General features: G+C 45.6%; 1 protein-coding gene across 1 annotated transcript; it reads right to left on the bottom strand.

Moving 5' to 3' along the window:
* Positions 1-1,115: 1,115 nt before the first annotated feature.
* Positions 1,116-4,423, bottom strand: LOC308251160 (granzyme B-like). The gene is made up of 5 exons (XM_080674295.1): positions 4,216-4,423; positions 3,039-3,183; positions 2,402-2,537; positions 1,960-2,217; positions 1,116-1,358 (listed from the first exon to the last, which is right to left on the bottom strand). Exons 1-5 carry the CDS (start codon positions 4,274-4,276, stop codon positions 1,182-1,184), a joined length of 777 nt encoding a protein of 258 aa, XP_080530421.1. The 5' UTR covers positions 4,277-4,423; the 3' UTR covers positions 1,116-1,181.
* Between the last annotated feature and the right edge of the window lie 15,057 nt (positions 4,424-19,480).

Genomic DNA, 19,480 nt, shown 5'->3' on the forward strand with positions numbered 1-19,480 from the left:
TTTTGATGCCAATACAGAGAAGGACTAATGTCTGAGGAAGGAGATATCCCAAACTCAACTCTTCAGGTGACTTTTTAACTCAAAAGGCAGGTAGAGCCCATGTGGCCTCCCTCCCCGCAGCCTGAGCCTTGAGGCCAGCAGTGAGGAACAGGCTGCAGGGGACTAAGGCTCCTGAGTGACCAGCAGTCAGTGAACTCTGAGCACATGGTGGGGACACTGGGCTGGATGTGAGGGTGGAGCTGGTTCTGCCCAGTGAGAGATGGGGCCAGGTGTTCTGCAGACACCCTGCCGCCCTGTCCTCCAGGGCCCTGCATGGGGCCAGCACAGTTCTGGTCCCCCGGTCACCCTGTGCCAGGCATAAGCTGGGTGGCAACTCAGTGACCAGGCCCTGCTGGAACCTGGGCACTCTGGGTGTCCTAGGTGGGAGGGATATGCAGAAGTGGGAGCTCAGACCAGTGTGGTCTGTGGGGCGCAGGGGTTTGTGGACTCTGAGGATGCTCAGTGGTCAGCAGGGATGAGAAAAAGGGGCACCCAGGAGACTGGAGGCCAAGCTGGATCTCAGAGGAGGGCAGAAAAGGGCAGGGAGAGAAATTCAGCCCAGGAGGGAATGAGGAGCTTCTCAGGAATTCCCTCCATCCTCCACCCCTGTCTCTCCTCACCAGCCTCCAGGCCCCCCAAAACCTGTCACTCCCTGGTTTCTGGAGAACAATGTCCTGCTCAGGAAGGCCCTCCTCTCCCCAGTGTGGTGGGGCCTCCTGAGCTGCAGCCCAGGCTGTGCCTGCTTGGTGCCCAGCACCCACGGTACTAGTCCTTTCCTCTCAGCACGTAATCGAGGAAGAAGTAAGACCTTCACACTGAGCCCAGGACCTGAGAGATTCATGTTTTCTCCTAATGGTGCTCCTCTCTACCCTGGCAGAAGGGCAGGCCCTGCAGTTGCAGAGGTGGCCAAGAAGGAGCTGGTAACAGCTTTGCATGGGGTTTGGTGGGGGTGGGAGGAAGGTGGGGGTTGGGGAAGAGGAGGAAGAAGAACAGAGAAGAATTGTGATATTGGTCTTCTGAGCACAGAGCTGCTGCCTGTGAATGAGGGTCAAAGAATAAACAAAAAACCAGCTCTTCCCATCAGCTAAGAGACATTTATTCAGTTGCTGGCACCACCACCCGTCCTGCAGTTTTATCTTGGATTAGCTCCAGAGAAGATAGTCTGGGTCCTGCAGTTGGAGGTTTTTCATGGTTTTCTTTATCCAGGGAAGGAAACTGGCGACTTTGGTGTAGACTCGTGGTGGTTTCCCACAAGGGCTTCCATAGGAGACAATGCCCTGGATCTCATTTTTACACAGAAGTGGTCCCCCGGAGTCCCCCTGTGGACAGAGAGAGGGAAGAACTGAGTCACTTCTCCTGGCCCTGTCCTTGACCCCTCATCCCCAATCCCCTCTCAGAGAAGGCTGCCTTGCATGGTTTCCACCTTGGAGATAAGGACACAGGCAGGTCACTGTGGTCCCCTGATCCTGACATTGTCACTGCTTCACTTCACCTCAGGTGGCAGCTCCCTCTGCTCCCCCAGATCCCTGAGTTTTTGGCTATGAAGGTGCTGCGGGGCTGTGACTGCAGTCTACTGTGTAAGGACCTAAGAGCAGGCAGTTGGGCTGACACTTAGCATGGAGAAGGAGCCACCAGGTATAACTACTGCACACCCAGGGAATAGTTATCTAACTGCTGTGTCCCTGCGTGGGCCAGCATTGCAAATTCACTGTCTGGAGAAGCACCATGTTTAGAGTGACCATAGGCCCTTGTAGCCTTTCAGAGGGCCTATTCCTCCCAGCTCTGGTGGCTCCCCTCTTTTCCTCTTGGGGAGAAAGATCATAGCCTAGAGGGTGAAGGATTTCCCTCCTTCCTCAGGTCCCAGTCTGTATCCAAACATCCCTCTTCCCATAGCCAAGCTAGGCAGATGTTCAGTATCACCTTAAAGGAAGCCTTATTTTCTCTTGGGTTCCCCACACACAGTTGAATGTTCTTGTTGTAATGGTTGAAGAGATATTCACATTCCAAATCATCCTGCACGGTCAGCTCTACCTCCTGCAGAGTGCGTGAGCAAGGGCCCCTCCTTGTGACCCGCCCCCAGCCGGCCACGGTGCACTTATGTCCTGGACTTGGCAGGTCCTTGCCCCTGGGCAGTCGGAGGGGCTTCACAGCATCAGTTTGCTTGATGTTTCTCTCCAGCTGATGGGGAAAAGGCAAGGGAGCCCAGGTCAGCCAGTGCATCTGGGCCTGGAGACCATGATGGGACACCTGAGTTACTGGGACTAGTCAGGTGACTGGAATGGGAGGAATGGAAAGGACAGGTCACAGTCAGAAGAGAAATAATGAGATCTCAGAACTGCAGGAGCAGCAGGAGGTTTCCTACCTGTAGTAACATGATGTCATTGGAGATTTCTCTCTCATTATAGTCTGGGTGTGGGATGGCTCTTTTCACTGGGATGTTCTGCTGGGTCTTCTCCTGATTTTTGATGTCGTGGGCCCCCAGAGTGACATTGATTGACCTTCACAGAGAACAGACTGGGTGAGTTTGGGGGGAGGTAGAGTCACAGGAGATACATCCCAGGGACTATGAATGGCAGGTGACAGCTGGTGCAGGGCATAGTGGCTAGGGACTCAGTGATTCTGCTTCTCAACCACACTGAGGTCAGGGATCTGGGAGCTCTCTATTGCCCTCAGGAAATGTCATGAAATTACTTGCATTTGCATTTTGACCCTAATGCATGTGTTCATAGACCACAGCTGCTTTTTTTTGGCCAGTGTGGTTGTTCTCTTCTCAGTTGTGTTCCTTGCTTTCATCTCTGACCCTCTGAGCCCAAAGCTTACCTGTCCTATTTCTCAGGCTCTCATTGCTCTGTCATGATCTCTGATGGCTCCTCTGATGAGGTCTCATGGGCTTAAGTTACCAGGAGCCTGAGGATCTGCCCTGAACTGCAGCTCCTGGGATGAAGGACGGGGTCCCCTGTAGGGGTCTCAGGAGGTGTAGCCTGGCTGCAGCCTCTCACCTTCCATTGCAGTGAGCAGCTGTCAGAACAAAGTTGTCTCCCACAAGGACACCGCCACACCTGGATTCCTTCTCATTTTTAATGTGAAGGTAGGCCATGTAGGGTCGGGAGTGGGGCTTGGCTTCATGTCCCCCGATGATCTCATCTATAGGAAAATCCTGTTGTACTTTTGTGGCTCCCCTCCCCCACCTCACCACCCCGAGAGTGCACCAGGCTGGCATCGGCTTGACAACTCATGTGGCTGGGCACTTGGGAGCCTAGGGTGGCGTAGAGCTGGGAGTAGGTAGTGAGGGGCCTCAACTTTCTCTTTTGGAAAAGGGAACAGCAACAAGCTGAGTCTGTGACTTTGCCTGCCACATAGTTGCAGGTGAGAATACAGGTCTTAGGAACAGGGAAGGCCTGGAGGCTCCTGAAAATTCCTTTCCTGACTTTGCTTGGTGTTGGATGAGCTTCTGAGGCCCCTGTGGTGCTGTGATGTCCAGGGCAGTGCACTTTGCAGTGTCCAGGACTTAATTTTAGGGATCTAGATGCTGACACGTGGGGACGTGCCATGTAAGTGTTTGTTGGCTGCTTGAAGGGATGGCTCCCAATGGGCCTCTGGAGGAGAGTTGGTAAGGCCAGTGCTATGGGATTCTGGAAAGCAGAGAAGTTTGGGGTTTCCAATCTCACTGGCTCATCCTTTAAGGAATGGACCTGCTAAAGGCCTGGGAATAAAAGCCAAGCTGGAGAAAGAGACTGAGATGGAGCAGAGGAAGCAGCAGTCTTCTGGGGATGGTGACTCCACCAACTGTGGGGACTGCTGAGCTCTGGGCTTCTCTCCTAAGCAGTCTCTGAGGACACCACCTGTCTCATCACAGGCATGGAAGCCAGGACTGCTCTGCCCTCTGCAGTTTCCCAGCCTCTGCCATGCACTTCTAGGAAGTTCCACTCTCCACATGGCACAGGTAGGGCCTGGGGAGGGCATTGTGCACACTGGCTTTTCTTGAGAATAGGCTTCTGTCCTGTCTTTTCTGCCTGTGGCTCATCCAGCATCATGTGTGGGGGTCTGAGATGGGATGGGAGCTGGGGTTCAGAGCATTCCTGGTGGAGAGCTGGATTAGGGATGTGCAGAAGGGACAGGAGGTCTGTGCCCACTGTGGGATGGGTTGGGCCTGTGAGGATGGGGATGATCACTCACCTGCCTCCGCCCAGGGGAGTAGGAAAAAGGCCAGCAGGAGCACGAGCAGGGGTGGCTGCATCTTCCCAGGAAGGCTGCTCAGGTCGGAGCTGCTGGTGTTTCTCTGTGCTCTCCGTTAGCCCCAGAAGAAGAAGGAAGTGTGGGTGGGCTCTGTGACCTGAGTCCCCCTCTGGTTTTGCAGTGCTTCATCCCAGAAGGCTTTTTATTAAGCATCTCCGCCCCCACACCTCCTGCCTGATGACGGTCTCTGTCTGGGTGGTTGTGTGAGAAGTATGCAGTGACCACATCAGCACCCACAGCTGATGACTCAGAGCAGATATTAGAGCAGACTCCAGCCCTGAGCAGGAACCCAAGGGTACAAGGTGGGGCCTGTGGCATGTGGTATGGACTAACAGAGGTACTGGAGCCCAGAAAACTGAGTCCCTAGTGAGAGGACTCCCAGTGCCTCATCTCCATGCAACTAAGTCCATCAGGGTAATTTCTTTTGCTTGTGTCTGTTTAGGTCCTTCTCTGTCCAATGGCCAGATGTGTCTCCTTCCTTTATAGCAGCGATTTTCAACTTTTTTCATCTCATAGCACATGAACTAATTACTAAAATCCTGTGGCTCACTAAATATATATTTTTCGCTGATCTCACACAAAATAGTTATACTTTTGATTGATTTATAAAAAGTAATTAAGTACCCTTTTTGCTCCAAAGTGACTTAAAAAATATCAGGTGCCTATCCTTGTATATAAGAATTTCTGGTACCAAAAATTAACTAATCACACACAACCATATTATGCAATGTGACCAATAAAATGCAACTCTATTATATGACCCATATGTTTATAGAGCAAGACATGGCATTCATACCAGATAACTTTTGTGTTGGCTGTTGTCATTTTAAAAAATATATATTTTTTATTGATTTCGGAGAGGAAGGAAAAGGGAGAGAGAAATGAAACATCAACGAAGAGAGAGAATCACTGATCAGCTACCTCTTGCAGGCCCCACTCTAGGGATTGAGCTTGCAACCTGGGCATGTGCCCTGACCAGGAATTGAGCCATGACCACCTGGTTCATAGGTGGGCACTCAACCACTGAGCCACGCCAGCTAGGCTGTTGGCATCTTTTTATTTGCAGACCTAAGGGAAAATAGGTTAGTGACCCTGACTAAATAGTCTGGTATTGATGTTTTAAAAGTTCTTGGGGGCACTGGTTGAAAATTGCTGCTTTAGAAAGAGCTGACCATCTGATGGGGGAGACAGAAACATCAGGGAGCAGAGTACTGAGTGGGAAGGGCTATGGTAGAGTGATGCACAGGGGAGGAACAGAGCATCACCACCATCTACTAAACTGACATAGCAACCCATTCATCATCACAGTTTCTATCACTGAGCATTTGTTTTTATTTACAAATGCTCAGTGATAGAATCCATCTGTCTTGTCAACATTTTTAACCAAAGTACTGTCCTTGACATGCATTGGCCTAGAGCAGTGGTCGGCAAACCGCAGCTCGTGAGCCACATGCGGCTCTTTGGTCCCTTGAGTGTGGCTCTTCCACAAAATACCACGGCCAGGGTGTCTATTTTGAAGAAGTGGCATTAGAAGAAGTTTAAGTTTAAAAAATTTGGCTCTCAAAAGAAATTTCAATCATTGTAGTGTTGATATTTGGCTCTGTTGACTCATGAGTTTGCCGACCACTGGCCTACAGTGAGGAATCATTGTGGCCCTTGTAGTTGAACCCACTGATTGGCTTAGCCTAGGTCATCCTTATTTTGGGTTGGCTGGGTTCAGTCCCACCCAAACCACATGAACTAGGACTGGAAAGAGCAGTTTCCCCAAAGGAAGTTCAGGTTACTAAATTGTTGATATCGAGCAAAGTGAGAAAGCATGCTCACTTCAACCAAAGACCAATAATTGTCCTTTCATATTCTCTGTGCTCTGTGCAGAGCCACACTTCTGCTAGAGCAGGCTTGGCACATAATAGGCTCACACCTGCTAAGCAAATTATGCTGATAAGCTCACTACACTGTGAAGGACTGTTGCTTCTAAATGGCCTTTGCCCAATTCTGTTCAAAGATTGACTAAGCTTCTCTGAGTGGTTAGAGTCTGGTAATTTAAAACCTTCACGTTTTCTGTTTTTTACAATTTTTTATGAGGAATATTATGTATCAAAATACATAATTTCAGTGTAAACATCTTCCTTGTCATACCACCTTACACTCCAAACCTCTCCTTGTTTAAGTCAGCCTGGCTTGTAGTAGGCATTTACAAAATAAAGAACCTTTCTGATGGCAGTGGTAATATGCTCATTAAGAAAGTTGGCCTTTCGTCCTGCAGAGAGCGCAGGTGTCTATTAAGGCAGCTTTGGCAGCAGCCTCTGGTCATGTCCTTGTTTCTTCTTTTGTCCAGCTCCCGTTTTGGCATTTTTCTGCTGAGCCTGAATCATCTGCTTCTACTGCCTCAGACCTTAGGTGAAAACCTGAAGCTGCTTTTCTAAAAAACCGTTAATCAGCAAACATACAGGGGCTGCAGGATCACTCATTTTATGCTGTGATCTTTTGGGCTTCATGCAAAGACAGTTCTGTGTAAATGTACAGTTGACTCTAATTTGAAAATCTGAAAATCAGTCCATTCTTGTTATAATTTTTTTTACAATTATAATTATATTATGGGCCTGGTGCACAAAATTCATGCACTGGGAGAGGGGGGCGGGTTCCCTCAGCCCAGCCTGCCTCCTCTCACAGACTGGGATCCCTCAGGGGATGTTCCACTGACGGCTTAGGCCCGCTCCCCCGGAGCTGCAGTCTGGCCTCCCTCTGCAGGAAGCGACTGGGCTGATCAGGGGAAGGCGCTAGCCCCATCACCCTGCTGCTGCAGCCACTGTGAGCCACTGCAGCCACCAAGGTGTTTTCATCAACACGAACTCCAGTCCCTTCACCATGAAAAAATGACAACTTTCTTTAGGCATTTTCAAGATATGTCTTTCATAGGATATGACCTCTCTCTCTCTCTCTCTCTCTCTCTCTCTCTCTCTCTCTCTCTCTCTCTTCTTTTCCTCACCTGAGGATATGTTTCCATTGATTTTTAGAGAGTGTAGAAGAGAGAGGGAGAGACAGAGAGAAACATCAATGTGAGAGGGACACTTTGATTGGTTGCCTCCTGCATGAGCCCTGACCTGGGCCCCGGCCAGGGAGGAGCCTGTAACCTAGGTTCATGCCCTTGATCAGAATCGAACTTGGACCCTGCGTTCAGCAGGTTGAGGCTCTATCCACTGAGCCAAACTGACTAGGGCAGGATATGACATTTCTTAGCCCCTCTAGCAGCGGACCTTTGTTTTTTCCTCCAGGAGTGTGGTGGAAAAACCCTAGATCACCTTCTTGGATTCTTATAACCCAAGTTACCAAGAATACTGCAAGTGGTGGTGTACAGGGAGCTTAGCCAATGAGCTGTCAGAAAAGGTGTTTATGCTTGAACTGGTTTGGCTCAGTGGATAGAGTGTTGGCCTGCAGGCTGAAGGGTCCCAGGTTTGATTCCTGTTAAGGGCATATACCTTGGTTGGGGGCACATCCCCAGTGGGGAGTGTGCAGGAGGCAGCTGATCAATGTTTCTCTCTCATCGATGTTTCTGACTGTCTATCTCTCTCCCCTCTTCACTGTAAAAAAATAAATGAAATATATTTTAAAAAAAGAAAAGTGTTTCCTCTGCAGCTCATGTGCAGAGGACCCCATGCGTTGTGTCCACTGGGCTAGGGGCGTGTCCCCGCCTTCTGGGGGGGCATGCCTCCAAGGCCGGCAGCCAGCCCCACGTTGTGGGTGCCGGGCTGGGGTGTGTGTGGACCCAGCCGCATGGCAGCCGCCACACCTGGGGGCACACCTCCCAGACTGGCAGCCCCGTGTTGTGGGCGCTGGGCTGGGGGGCATGGAACCGGGCCACTGCTTGGTGCCGGCGCATGAGCAAGCAGCCACAGGGTGGGAATATCTGCTTGGTGCCTGCACCCATAGGCCCAGAGTGGCTGGGGGCATTCTGGGACCCCGGCTGCTCAAGGCCTATGCACGGGCCTACAGGCTAGGAGCGGCCTGGGTCCCAAGGATGTTCCCGGGACCCAGGCTGCTTGGCGCCAGCGTATTCAAATTAACTCACCATCTTTGTCAGGTTAATTTGCATACTAACTCCTGATTGGCTGATGAGTGTAGTAGAGGTATGGTCAATTTACATGTTTCTCTTTTATTATATAGGATTGATGTTCATATTGTATAAAATGACTCATTTAATAAAGCGATACTTTGATTTAAAAAAAGGGAAGATTTGGAAAATAGAAAAATGTCCAATTTGCCCAAACCCCCAACACAATGTTACCATAAGAAGTGCATTTTAAGTACTTGGGATCATGCTATATATACAACATGTATATATACAATGTTATATATATTTTATATACAATACCACTTTTTTTTTAAATCTTCACTTAACACTATGATGTAAGAATTTCCCTGTGTTCTTAAAAATCTTATTCAATGCAGCTGTAGCCTCTGTTCCTAGTTATTAAAACTTTTAACATGCAGTTATGTTTTGAAATTAATGGAAAATTTTAAAAACAATTTAATCATAGAGGAAACAATTAAAATGACCTGATTTCAGATTGTTCATTGATAATCATCTTTACTGTATTGAGGTATGAACTAACATATTTTACTCTCATGTATATTAGCATTTTTAAAAAATAAAAAGAATTATATTAAATATACGATTATGTTATAACATTTATTAAATATTGAGGTGAAATTCACATAACATAACATTATTTTAAAATGTACAATTCAGTGGCATTTAGTGTATTCAAAATGTTGTGTAATCACCTCCTTTCTGTAATTTCAAAGCTTTCTCATGACCCCAGCAGAACATTTTATTTATACCCATTAAGTTGTGTGTAACCACAATTAATGGGTACTTAATCACTTTCCATTCTCCCTCTCCCACCAATACCCGACCCTGGCTTTTGGCAACTACTAGTCTCATTCCTGTCTCTGATAGATTTGCATATTCTGGATATTTCATATGAAAGGAATCATGGAATATGTGAGCTGTTGTGTTTGGCTTCTTTTGCTTAGCATAATGATTTTGAAGTTCATCCAAGTTGTAGCACATATCAATATTTTTTTGTGGCTAAATACTATTGTGTGTGTGTGTGTGTGTGTGTGTGTGTGTGTGTGTGTGTGGTGTGTGCCTGTCCTAATTTATTTCTATATCTTTTTTTAAAAATAAATCTTTATTGTTCAGATTATTACATATGTTCCTCTTTCCCTCCCCCCATAGCTCCCCTCCACCTGATTCCCCACCCCACCCTATGCCCTTACCCCCCACCACTGTCTTCATCCATAGGTGTAAGATTTTTGTTCAATCTCTTCCCGCACCCCTCACACCCCTTTTCCCCCAAGAATTGTCAGTCCACTCCCTTTCTATGCCCCTGATTTTATTATATTCATCAGTTTATTCTGTTCATCAGATTTTTTATTCACTTGTTTTTTAGATTCACTTGTTGATAGGTATGTATTTGTTGTCATTTTGTTGTTCATAATTTTTATCTTTACCTTTTTCTTCTTCTTCCTCTTCTTCTTAAAGAATACCCTTCAGCATTTCATATAATCCTGGTTTGGTGGTGTGAACTTCTTTAGCTTTTTCTTGTCTGTGAAGCTCTTTATCTGACCTTCAATTCTAAATGATAGCTTTGCTGGGTAGAGTAATCTTGGTTGTAGGTTCTTGCTGTTCATCACTTTGAATATTTCTTGCCACTCCCTTCTAGCCTGCATAGTTTCTGTTGAGAAATCAGCTGACAGTCATATGGGTACTCCCTTGTAGGTAACTTACTGTTTTTCTCTTGCTGCTTTCAAGATTCTCTCTTTGTCTTTTGTTCTTGGCATTTTAATTATGATGTGTCTTGGTGTGCTCCTCTTCGGATTCCTCTTCTTTGGGGTTCTCTGTGCTTCCTGGACTTGTAAGTCTATTTCTTTCACCAGGTAGGAAAAGTTTTCTGTCATTATTTCTTCTAATAGGTTTTCAATATTTTGCTCTCTCTCTTCTTCTGGCACCCCTATAATTTGGATGTTGGTACGCTTAAAGTTGTCCCAGAGGTTCTTTTTTCTTTTTGTTTTTCTGGTTGGGTGTTTTTTGTTTCCTCATATTTCAAATCTTTGGTTTGATTCTTGGGGTCCTTTGATCTACTGTTGAATTTCTGTATATTCTTTATTTCAGACAGTGTATGCTTAATTTCTGACTGGTCCTTTTCCATTTTTTTTGGTATTCTCATTAAGATCTTTAAAGGTCTCACTAAGTTCCTCAGAGGTTTTTAGCAGATTCTTGAGTAACCTTATAAATGTGGTTTTGAACTCTATGTCCAGTAGTTTGCTTTCCTTCATTTCTTTCATTTGTGACATGTTTCTTTGTCTCTGCATTTTGGCTGCTTCCCTGTGTTGATGGAGTGGCTTTATGTGGTAGGTGACCTATAGAGCCCAGTGGTTCAGCCTCCCTGAGGTGGATACTCTTGGTGCACCCCTTTGTAGGCTGAGTGCACAGTCTTGTAGTTAAGCCTTGATTGCTGTTGGTATACTGGAGGAATTTACCTCCAGGCCAATTGGCTGTGAGGACCCGCTGTGTCTATAATGGAAGAACTGCTGTGCTGGAGACACCCTTATGGGGCAGGACTTGTTTCAGTGGGGCTTTGGTGCTCACTGAGTCTGCCTCTTGAATGTGTCACTTATGGATGTGAGAAGTTGAAATCTGGTGTCATCTCACATTGACCTCTAGGTACACTGGCTTCTGGATCTCCAATGGCGTGCAGGTCAGCTATTGTCTGAGGCTACCCAGCAGGAGCTACAGCGAGGTCTGCAGATTTCTCCTGGTCTGACCAGAGCTGCAGTTTGTTAGGTTAAGCTGCTATAGGGCAGGCCATTTATATGCAAAAACCACTGCGCACAGTTTGGGTGGGCTTGTAAATTGGACGGGGCGGGGTCTCAGGGAGTCACTAGGGCGTGGCAAACAGCAATGGCTGCCAGTCAGCCATCTCTGTGTCTCTGCGTTTCCAAGTCCCCGCATCCCATGCCCCAGTGCAGTAAACAATGATTCCTGCGCGCAGCTCTGCAAGCAAGCCACCCTCACTTTCCGACCCGATGGCAGACAGTCCAGCTTCTTCCCGTAGTGGTCTGGGTCCCCAGAGTCTTGCAGGAAACTGGAGTTCAGAGTAATGGGGAGCTGTGTCTCCCTTTGGGTTGAAAGAAACAGCGCATCCAGTAGCCAACCTCCAGCCTGATTTGCGCGCCTGCATACCTCAGCTTTTCCGCGCTTGTGCATGTCTCAATGCTCTTTTCTCTTTCCTTCTAGTTGTAGAACTTCAACTCAGCCAGCTTTGCCATGGTTCTGGGTGATAGATGTTTTGTCTTTTAGTTGTAGTTTTGGTGTGGTTGTGAGAGGAAGCACGTACAGGTGTATACCTTATGCCGCCATCTTGGTTTCTCCATCTCTATATCTTAAATAGACATTTGGGTTGTCTCCACCTTTTGCCTATAGTGATTAATGCTGCCATAAATATTTGTGTAAAAACTTCAGTTTTGAGGATATGTTTTCATTTCTCTTGGCTATATACCTAGAAATGGAATTATTGGGTCTTATGGTAATCTTAGGTTTAAGTTTTTGAGGAATCACTAAACTGTTTGTTGTACCATATTACATTCCCACCACCAATGTACAAATACTTCCATTTCTTTACATCTTGCCAACATAGTTATTATTGTTGTTATTATTATTTACTAGTGGCCCAGTGCACAGAATTCGTGCACATTAATAGGGGATTAATTAGAGGAAATAATTTAATATTGCTATTTGCCCTTTCTCTGTAATAGAAGTGTCAGAGATGAAAGAAAATTAGTAAAATGTATATGAAAACCTTCCTCCTGTCAGAGTCTGGGGCACACCACGGGACCCAGAGTCAAGTCCCCGCCCATTGGGCTAGATCCAGACCCGGCCAGTCCCACCTTTGTTAAGCCCTGCCAGGCAGGGGGCACAGCCTCAGGTGCCCCGGCTCGGCGCCAGGACTGGGGCATGGCCTGAGGTCCCCCAGCCCAGACCAGGGCATGGGGCATGCCTTGAGGTCCCCTGTCAAGCCCCACCTGGTAGGGGACACAGCCTGAGATCCGGTGTCAAGCCCTGCTGGGTGGTGGGCATGGTCTGAGGTCCTCTGTCAAGCCCTGCCAGGTGGGGGGGGGGGGCGGGGTGCAGCCTCAGGTCCCCCAGCCCAGCACCAGGAGGGGGGATTAGCCTCAGGTCCCCCGTCAAGCCCCACTGGTAGGAGGGCGCAGCCTGAGTTCCCCCAACACAGCACTGGGGGTGCACCTTGAGGTCCTCTGTCAAGCCCCACTGGGTGGGGGGCATGGCCTGAGGTCTCCTGTCAAGCCCTGCCAGGCAGGGGGTGCAGCCTCAGGTCCCCTGGCCCAGTGCTGGGGCAGGGGGTGCGGCCTGAGGTCCCCTGGCCTGGTGCCAGGGTGGGGGGCATGGCCTGAAGTCCCTTGTCAAGCCCCACCTGGTGGGGGGCATGGCCTCAGGTCCCCTGGCCTGACGCCAGGGCAGGGGGCATGGCCTGAGGTCCCCTGTCAAGCCCTACAGGGGTTGGGGAGGGTGTAGCCCAGCCGTGGGCAAACTACGGCCCATGGGCCGGATCCCGCCCGTCCGGCTGTTCTATCCGGCCTGCAGAGCCAAAAGAGTGGAGGGTTCTCTTGCTCTCCCCTCTGCTCCTTTACTTTGAATTTATATTAGTTTACACAAACACTCCATCCATGCTTTTGTTCCGGCCCTCCAGTCCAGTTTAAGAACCCATTGTGGCCCTCGAGTCAAAAAGTTTGCCCATCCCTGAAGCCTCAGGTCCCTGCTGATTGCTTGTTAAGGCTCCTTATGGGAACTTGGCTTCAGCGGTGGGTGCAGCCATCTTTGTGATGGAGTGATGGTCAATTAGCATATTCCCTATTTATTAGATAGGATTATATCCATCTTAGTGGGTATGGAATGGTATCTCATTGTGGTTTTGGTTTACATATTATTAATAACTTTTGTGTATCTTCTTTGGAGAAATGTTGACCTTTCTCACCATCCTCATTCCTGTATCCCTCAATACTTTCATTGGGTTTTCAAGAATTCGATCTTGAACATAGCCACCTTGACATGCTATGCTGACTAGGCTGAAAATGAAAGGGTGGGGAGTTTAGGGAAACTTTTCTTTTAACTTCAATGGCTAGTCAAATGGCCAAGGCCATGTGGTAAAGTTCTCCAAAATCCAGAATTAGAAATATGAATTAACAGGGGAAAGCTTACTGAGGTGGCAGACATGTGGAAAAGAGTGTGAAACAGGTACCTTCCTAAGAAAGAACCCCACCTGGGAAAAGCCTCACTGCAGAGACTAAATTTCTTTCTAGATGTGATCAAAGTTGAATCAAACTAAGAAATGGTAAAATTCATCTGGACTTGTAATTTTAAGAATCTGTGTCTCAGTATAAATTATTATTAAACTTAAATCTGGAAAATAAAATATGAGTAATCAGATAAAATAAGACGTTTAGTACAAATGAACAAATGAGAAAATAATATCTAATATCTTAATGCTGGCTAATATTGATCTCTGACTGTAGATTCTCTCTTAACCCTTTGAGTTAGTTATTAGTATTTCTTTCATGTCACAAATGAGAAATCTAAGACCCCTAGAAGGTAGGGGGCTTGCTCTATATCACTCAGCTCATAAGAGGGGAGGGGAACAGTGATTAGAATGCAAAGATGTGGTTCCATAGTCTGTGATCTTATCCACAGCTCTACAAACATCATAATTTAAAAAAATATTTATTGTTCAGATTAGTACAGTTGTTCCTTTCCCCCTCCCCCATAGCTCCCCTCCACTTGCTTCCCACCCCACCCTCTACCCTTACCCCTCCGCACTGTCCTCATCCATAGGTGTACGATTTTTGTCCAGTCTCTTCCCACACCCCCACACCCCATTCCCCCTGAGAATTGTCAGTCCACTCCCTTTCTATGCCCACGTTTCTATTATATTCACCAGTTTATTCTGTTCATCAGATTTTTTTATTCACTTGATTTTTAGATTCACTTGTTGATAGATATGTATTTGTTGTCACTTTGTTGTTCATACTTTTTATCTTTACCTTTTTCTTCTTCTTCCTCTTCTTAAAGAATACCCTTTAGCATTCATATAATACTGGTTTGGCAGTGATGAACTCCTTTAGCTTTTTTTAAAAATATTTTTTTATTGTTTAAAGTATTACATATATTAGTACATATATCTCACTTTTTTTCCCCATTGACCTTCCCCCAGCCTCCCCTACCCCCTGTCGCATGCCCTCATCCCACTGCCCCAGTGTCTTGTGTCCATTGGTGTGCTTATATGCATACATACAAGTCCTTTGGTTGATCTATTTCACTCCCTCCCCAACACTTCACAGCCTTCCCGCTATAATTTGACAGTCTGTTTGGTGCTTTACTGCCTCTGTATCTATATTTTTATTCATCAGGTTATAATGTTTTTTATTTTCCATAAATGAGTGAGATCATGTGGTATTTTTCTTTCATTGCCTGGCTTATTTCACTTAACATAATGCTCTCCAGGTCCATGCATGCTGTTGCAAATGGTAAGAATTTCTTCTTTTTTATAGCAGCGTAGTATTCCATTGTGTAGATGTACCATGGTTTTCTAATCCACTCATCTGCTGATGGGCATTTAGGCTGTTTCCAAATCTTAGCTATGGTGAATTGTGCTGCTATGAACATAGGGGTGCTTACATCCTTTCTGATTGGTGTTTCTAGTTTCTTGGGATATATTCCTAGAAGTGGGATTACTGGGTCAAATGGGAGCTCCATTTTTAGTTTTTTGAGGAAACTCCATACTGTTCTCCACAGTGGCTGCACCAGGCTGCATTCCCACCAGCAGTGCACGAGGGTTCCTTTTTCTCCACATCCTCGCCAGCACTTGTCGTTTGTTGATGGTTTCCATTCTGACAGGTGTGAGATGGTACCGCATTGTCGTTTTGATCTGCATCTCTTGGATAATTCGTGACTTTGAGCATGTTTTCATATGTCTCTTGGCCTTCCTTCTGTCTTCTTTTGAAAAGATTCTATTTAGGTCCGTTGCCCATTTTTTTATTGGATCATTTATCTTCCTTTTATTAAGTTGTATAGGTTCCCTGTAGATGTTGGAGATTGAACCTTTATCAGTGATAACATTTGCAAATATGTTCTCCCATACAGTGGGCTTTCTTGTTGTTTTGTTGATGGTTTCTTTTGCTGTGAAAAAGCTTTTTATATTGTTATAGTCCCATTTGATTATTTTCTCTTTAGCTTCCATTGCCCTAGGAGCAGTATCAGTGAAGAAATTGCTTCGGGATGGAGGGAAAAATGGCGGCGGAATAGACATACGTGTTCCGAGCCTTGTCCTGGAGCAGAAAGAAAGAACAGCTGAGGGTCGCACGAGGAGTGTTTGTTGGCAAGTTGGGGGACAGCTGAACTCCAGAAGAAGGTGGGGGACTGCTATATGGGGTTCCCCTGACCTGGCAGCCCCCACTGCAGCTGGGTCTCCTCCCGGAGCTGCGGGCTTGGACGCGGAGTCTGCGCCATCTTGAACCGGAAAGTGGAGCTTATCGGAAGCCTGAGAATCCACAACTGCGGCACCCATGGAACAGCTGCGAGCCCCAGAACAACGCTCCCCAATTGGCGCAAACACACGGGTTCAGAGGAGCTCTACACTCCACCATGGAAAGGTCAGATTTCGCCTGGGATAAGGTGAGGTCTCTGGTCCCGGCGGGAGAGAGGAACGCACGTTTTGCGGGAGCTGGAGGACCAGGGAAGTCTGTGCCTAGAAAAATCCGTGGCTGTTGGGGCTGGCGTGATCTGTGAATGTGGAAGGGGGTCCTCAGAGCTGCTAACAGAAGGGCTCTCTAAAAAGCAACCCATTTTGATCTGACGTGCAGGGACAGCCTAAGAATTTCAGGGGTGTGCCGGCTGCCTAGACTTACGCGCAGCCCCGGGGTTCACACACTTGGGCTTTTTCTTCTTCAAATCCTTGCTTCTGATTACTAAGCCCAATACATAGGATCATCCAGTTGGGGACACCCTGGGAGACTACAGGGGAATGTTGTTTTTCTGGAACCTGGGGATCGGAGCGGGGGGTGACCATCGGAGAGCCAGCTCTGAGGCAGCCTACTCCCACAAACCCGTAGTGAGTGCCACAGGGAAAGAAGGCTCTAACACTGCCTAGAGAGGCCATAGATAGACCCGGAAGTCAATCCAGAAACAGTGCCACCCAGGGGATGAATCACAAATTGACTCTTGTGTAATCAAAAATAAAGGAATACGAGAAATTAAGACACACCGCCTGCTTAAAATCAGGACTGGCTTACAACACTGAAGAGCAGTGGAACACAGGGAACTGCAATACTGTCCGGACTGAGAAACAGGCGTGCCAAACAGAACAACAGAGTAAGTGAATGACCTTCACTACTCCACATTTTATTTTTATTTTTTATTTTTTTATTTTCATTTTTTGCATCTTTTACTCAAGAAACTAATTTTTTTCTTTTTTCCTCACTTGATTTTACCTTTTTAATTATTACATTTATATTTTCAATCCGTATTATTACTACTGCTATTTTATCTTTTTTTTTAAAGTGTCATTTTATTTTCTCTTCATTTTATTTTGGGTTTAGTGTTCTACATTCTATTTTTATCTTTCCTTTAGCATCGTTTTACTCTATTTCAACTCTACCTTTATGCCATCACTCTCTTTCTAACCTTCCCCTTTTCGGTGTCCTGTTTATCTTACCCCTTTCCTGCTTTAGATTTTCCCTATTCTTTCTGTTTTCCCCCATTAAAATTTCACGCTACTTATATATCTAATCTCCAATCCCCTGCTCCAAGTCCATACACACCTCTCTCTTTGTCTTCACTATCCAAAAAATTGTTTTTCTCTCTGTCCTTTTGTTGTTGTTTGCTTGAATGTAGATTATATCGAATTTTTATGCTTTTTTGTGAGATTGATTTGCTTATTCTTCTTTTGTTTATTTTTTTGTTTGTTTTGTTCTTCTGTTTTCCCTTGCCTCACTCAATATTAGTTGGTGTTGTAGTTTGTATTAATCCCCAGGTACTTGTTGCTGGCATTTGCTGGGATTAGTGATTGTTCTATTGGAGTTTTATCCCCAATATATATAGTCTGTTCCCCTTTCTCTCTTAGTCTCTTTCTTGTCTCTCTTTCTTTGTTTTTTTTTTCCCTTTTCCCAATTTCATTTTTGACACTCCTTTTTTTTCTTCTTTCCTTTTCCTCTTCTTCTTTCTCTCCTATCCCCTAATTTGCCTTTCTCTGGTGGTCACCTTTATTGGAGGTTATTAATATCGTGAATATATTTCTATTCAGTGCCTTGTGTGTTGTACCTGGTAGTGCTGTATTTTGTGCCTTTAAATCAATGCAGGATAGAGAGAACTACATAACCAGACACCCAGAGAAGAGAGACCATGGGGAGACAAAGAAACAGCCCGCATATGAAAGAAAAGCAGGCATCACCAGAAAAGGAAGTAAACGAAATGGAAGCAAGCAACCTTCCAGAAAAAGAATTCAGAGAAATGGTCATAAGGTGGATGAAAAGAATGGAAGACAAATTCAACAATATGAGCAAGAACCAAGAGTAAATAAGGAAGAACCAAGAAGAAATGAAAAATGACATCGCTGCTGTAAAGAACTCAATAGAAAGCATCAAGAGTAGACTAGAAGAAGCAGAGGACTGCATCAGTGAGCTAGAAGACAAGATGGGAAAAAATACCCAAGTAGAGCAACTTCTAGAAAAAAAAAATTAAAAGGCAGGAGGAGAGCCAAAGGGAACTTTGGGACAACATGAAACAAAACAACATCCGCATAATAGGGGTTCCAGAAGGAAAGGAAGCTGAGCAAGGAATAGAAAACCTCTTTGAAGAAATAATGACAGAAAATTTCCCTGATATAGGGAAGAAAAAACCCACACAAATCCAAGAAGCTCACAGAGTCCCAAGCAAAATGAACCCCAAAAGACCGATGCCAAGACACATTATAATTAAATTGGCAAACACCAACGACAAAGTAAGAATCTTAAAAGCGGCAAGAAAGAGACAGAAAGTTACCTACAAAGGAACCCCCATCAGAATAGCAACTGATTTCTCAACAGAAACTCATCAGGCCAGAAGGGAATGAAATGAAATATACAAAGTCATGCAAAGGAAGGGTCTGAATCCAAGAATACTGTACCCAGCAAGGCTGTCAATCAAAATAGAAGGTGAAATCAGGAGCTTCACAGACAAAAAAGGACTAAGGGAATTTATTACCACCAAACCAGCAATGCAAGAAATGCTAAAGCGTCTGCTGTAAAAAAAAAAAAAGAAATCAGAAGCGAAGAAGGAACACAGGGGTAAAGAATAGGAATGGCGACAAATAAGTACCTATCAATAATAACTTTAAATGTAAATGGATTAAATGCCCCAATCAAAAGACATAGGGTAATGGATTGGATAAGAAAACACAACCCATATATCTGCTGTCTACAAGAAACTCACCTCAGAAAAAAAGACACACACAGACTGAGGGTGAAGGGATGGAAAAAGGTTTTTCAGGCGAATGGAAATGAAAAAAAAAGCTGGGGTAGCAATACTTATATCTGACAAATTAGATCTCAAAGTGAAGGACATGACAAGAGATAAGGAAGGCCACTTCATAATACTAAAGGGAGCAATCCAACAAGAAGAAATAACTCTGGTAAACATATATGCACCCAATACAGGAGCACCCAAATACATAAAAAAAACTCCTGGAGGATATCAAGGGAGAGATTGACAGCAATACAATCATAGTAGGAGATTTTAAAACCCCATTATCACCATTGGACAAATCCTCTAAACAAAAAAATCAGCAAAGAAACATCAATCCTAAATGACTCACTAGACCAGATGGAATTAATTGACATCTTCAGAACATTTCACCCCAAAGCCACAGAATATACATTCTTCTCAAGTGCACATGGGTCCTTTTCAAAGATAGACCATATGTTGTGTCACAGGCAAAGTCTTTTCAAATTCAAGAAGATAGAAATCATATCAAGCATCTTCTCAGATCACAGTGGAATAAAACTGGAAATCAACTACAATGAAACAATCCAAAGAAATCAAACACATGGAGACTAAACAGCATGCTATTAAACAATGACTGGGTTACCAGAG

This window comes from Plecotus auritus (assembly GCF_963455305.1).
Source record: "Plecotus auritus genome assembly, chromosome: 1".
NCBI classification, from domain to species: Eukaryota; Metazoa; Chordata; class Mammalia; order Chiroptera; family Vespertilionidae; genus Plecotus; species Plecotus auritus.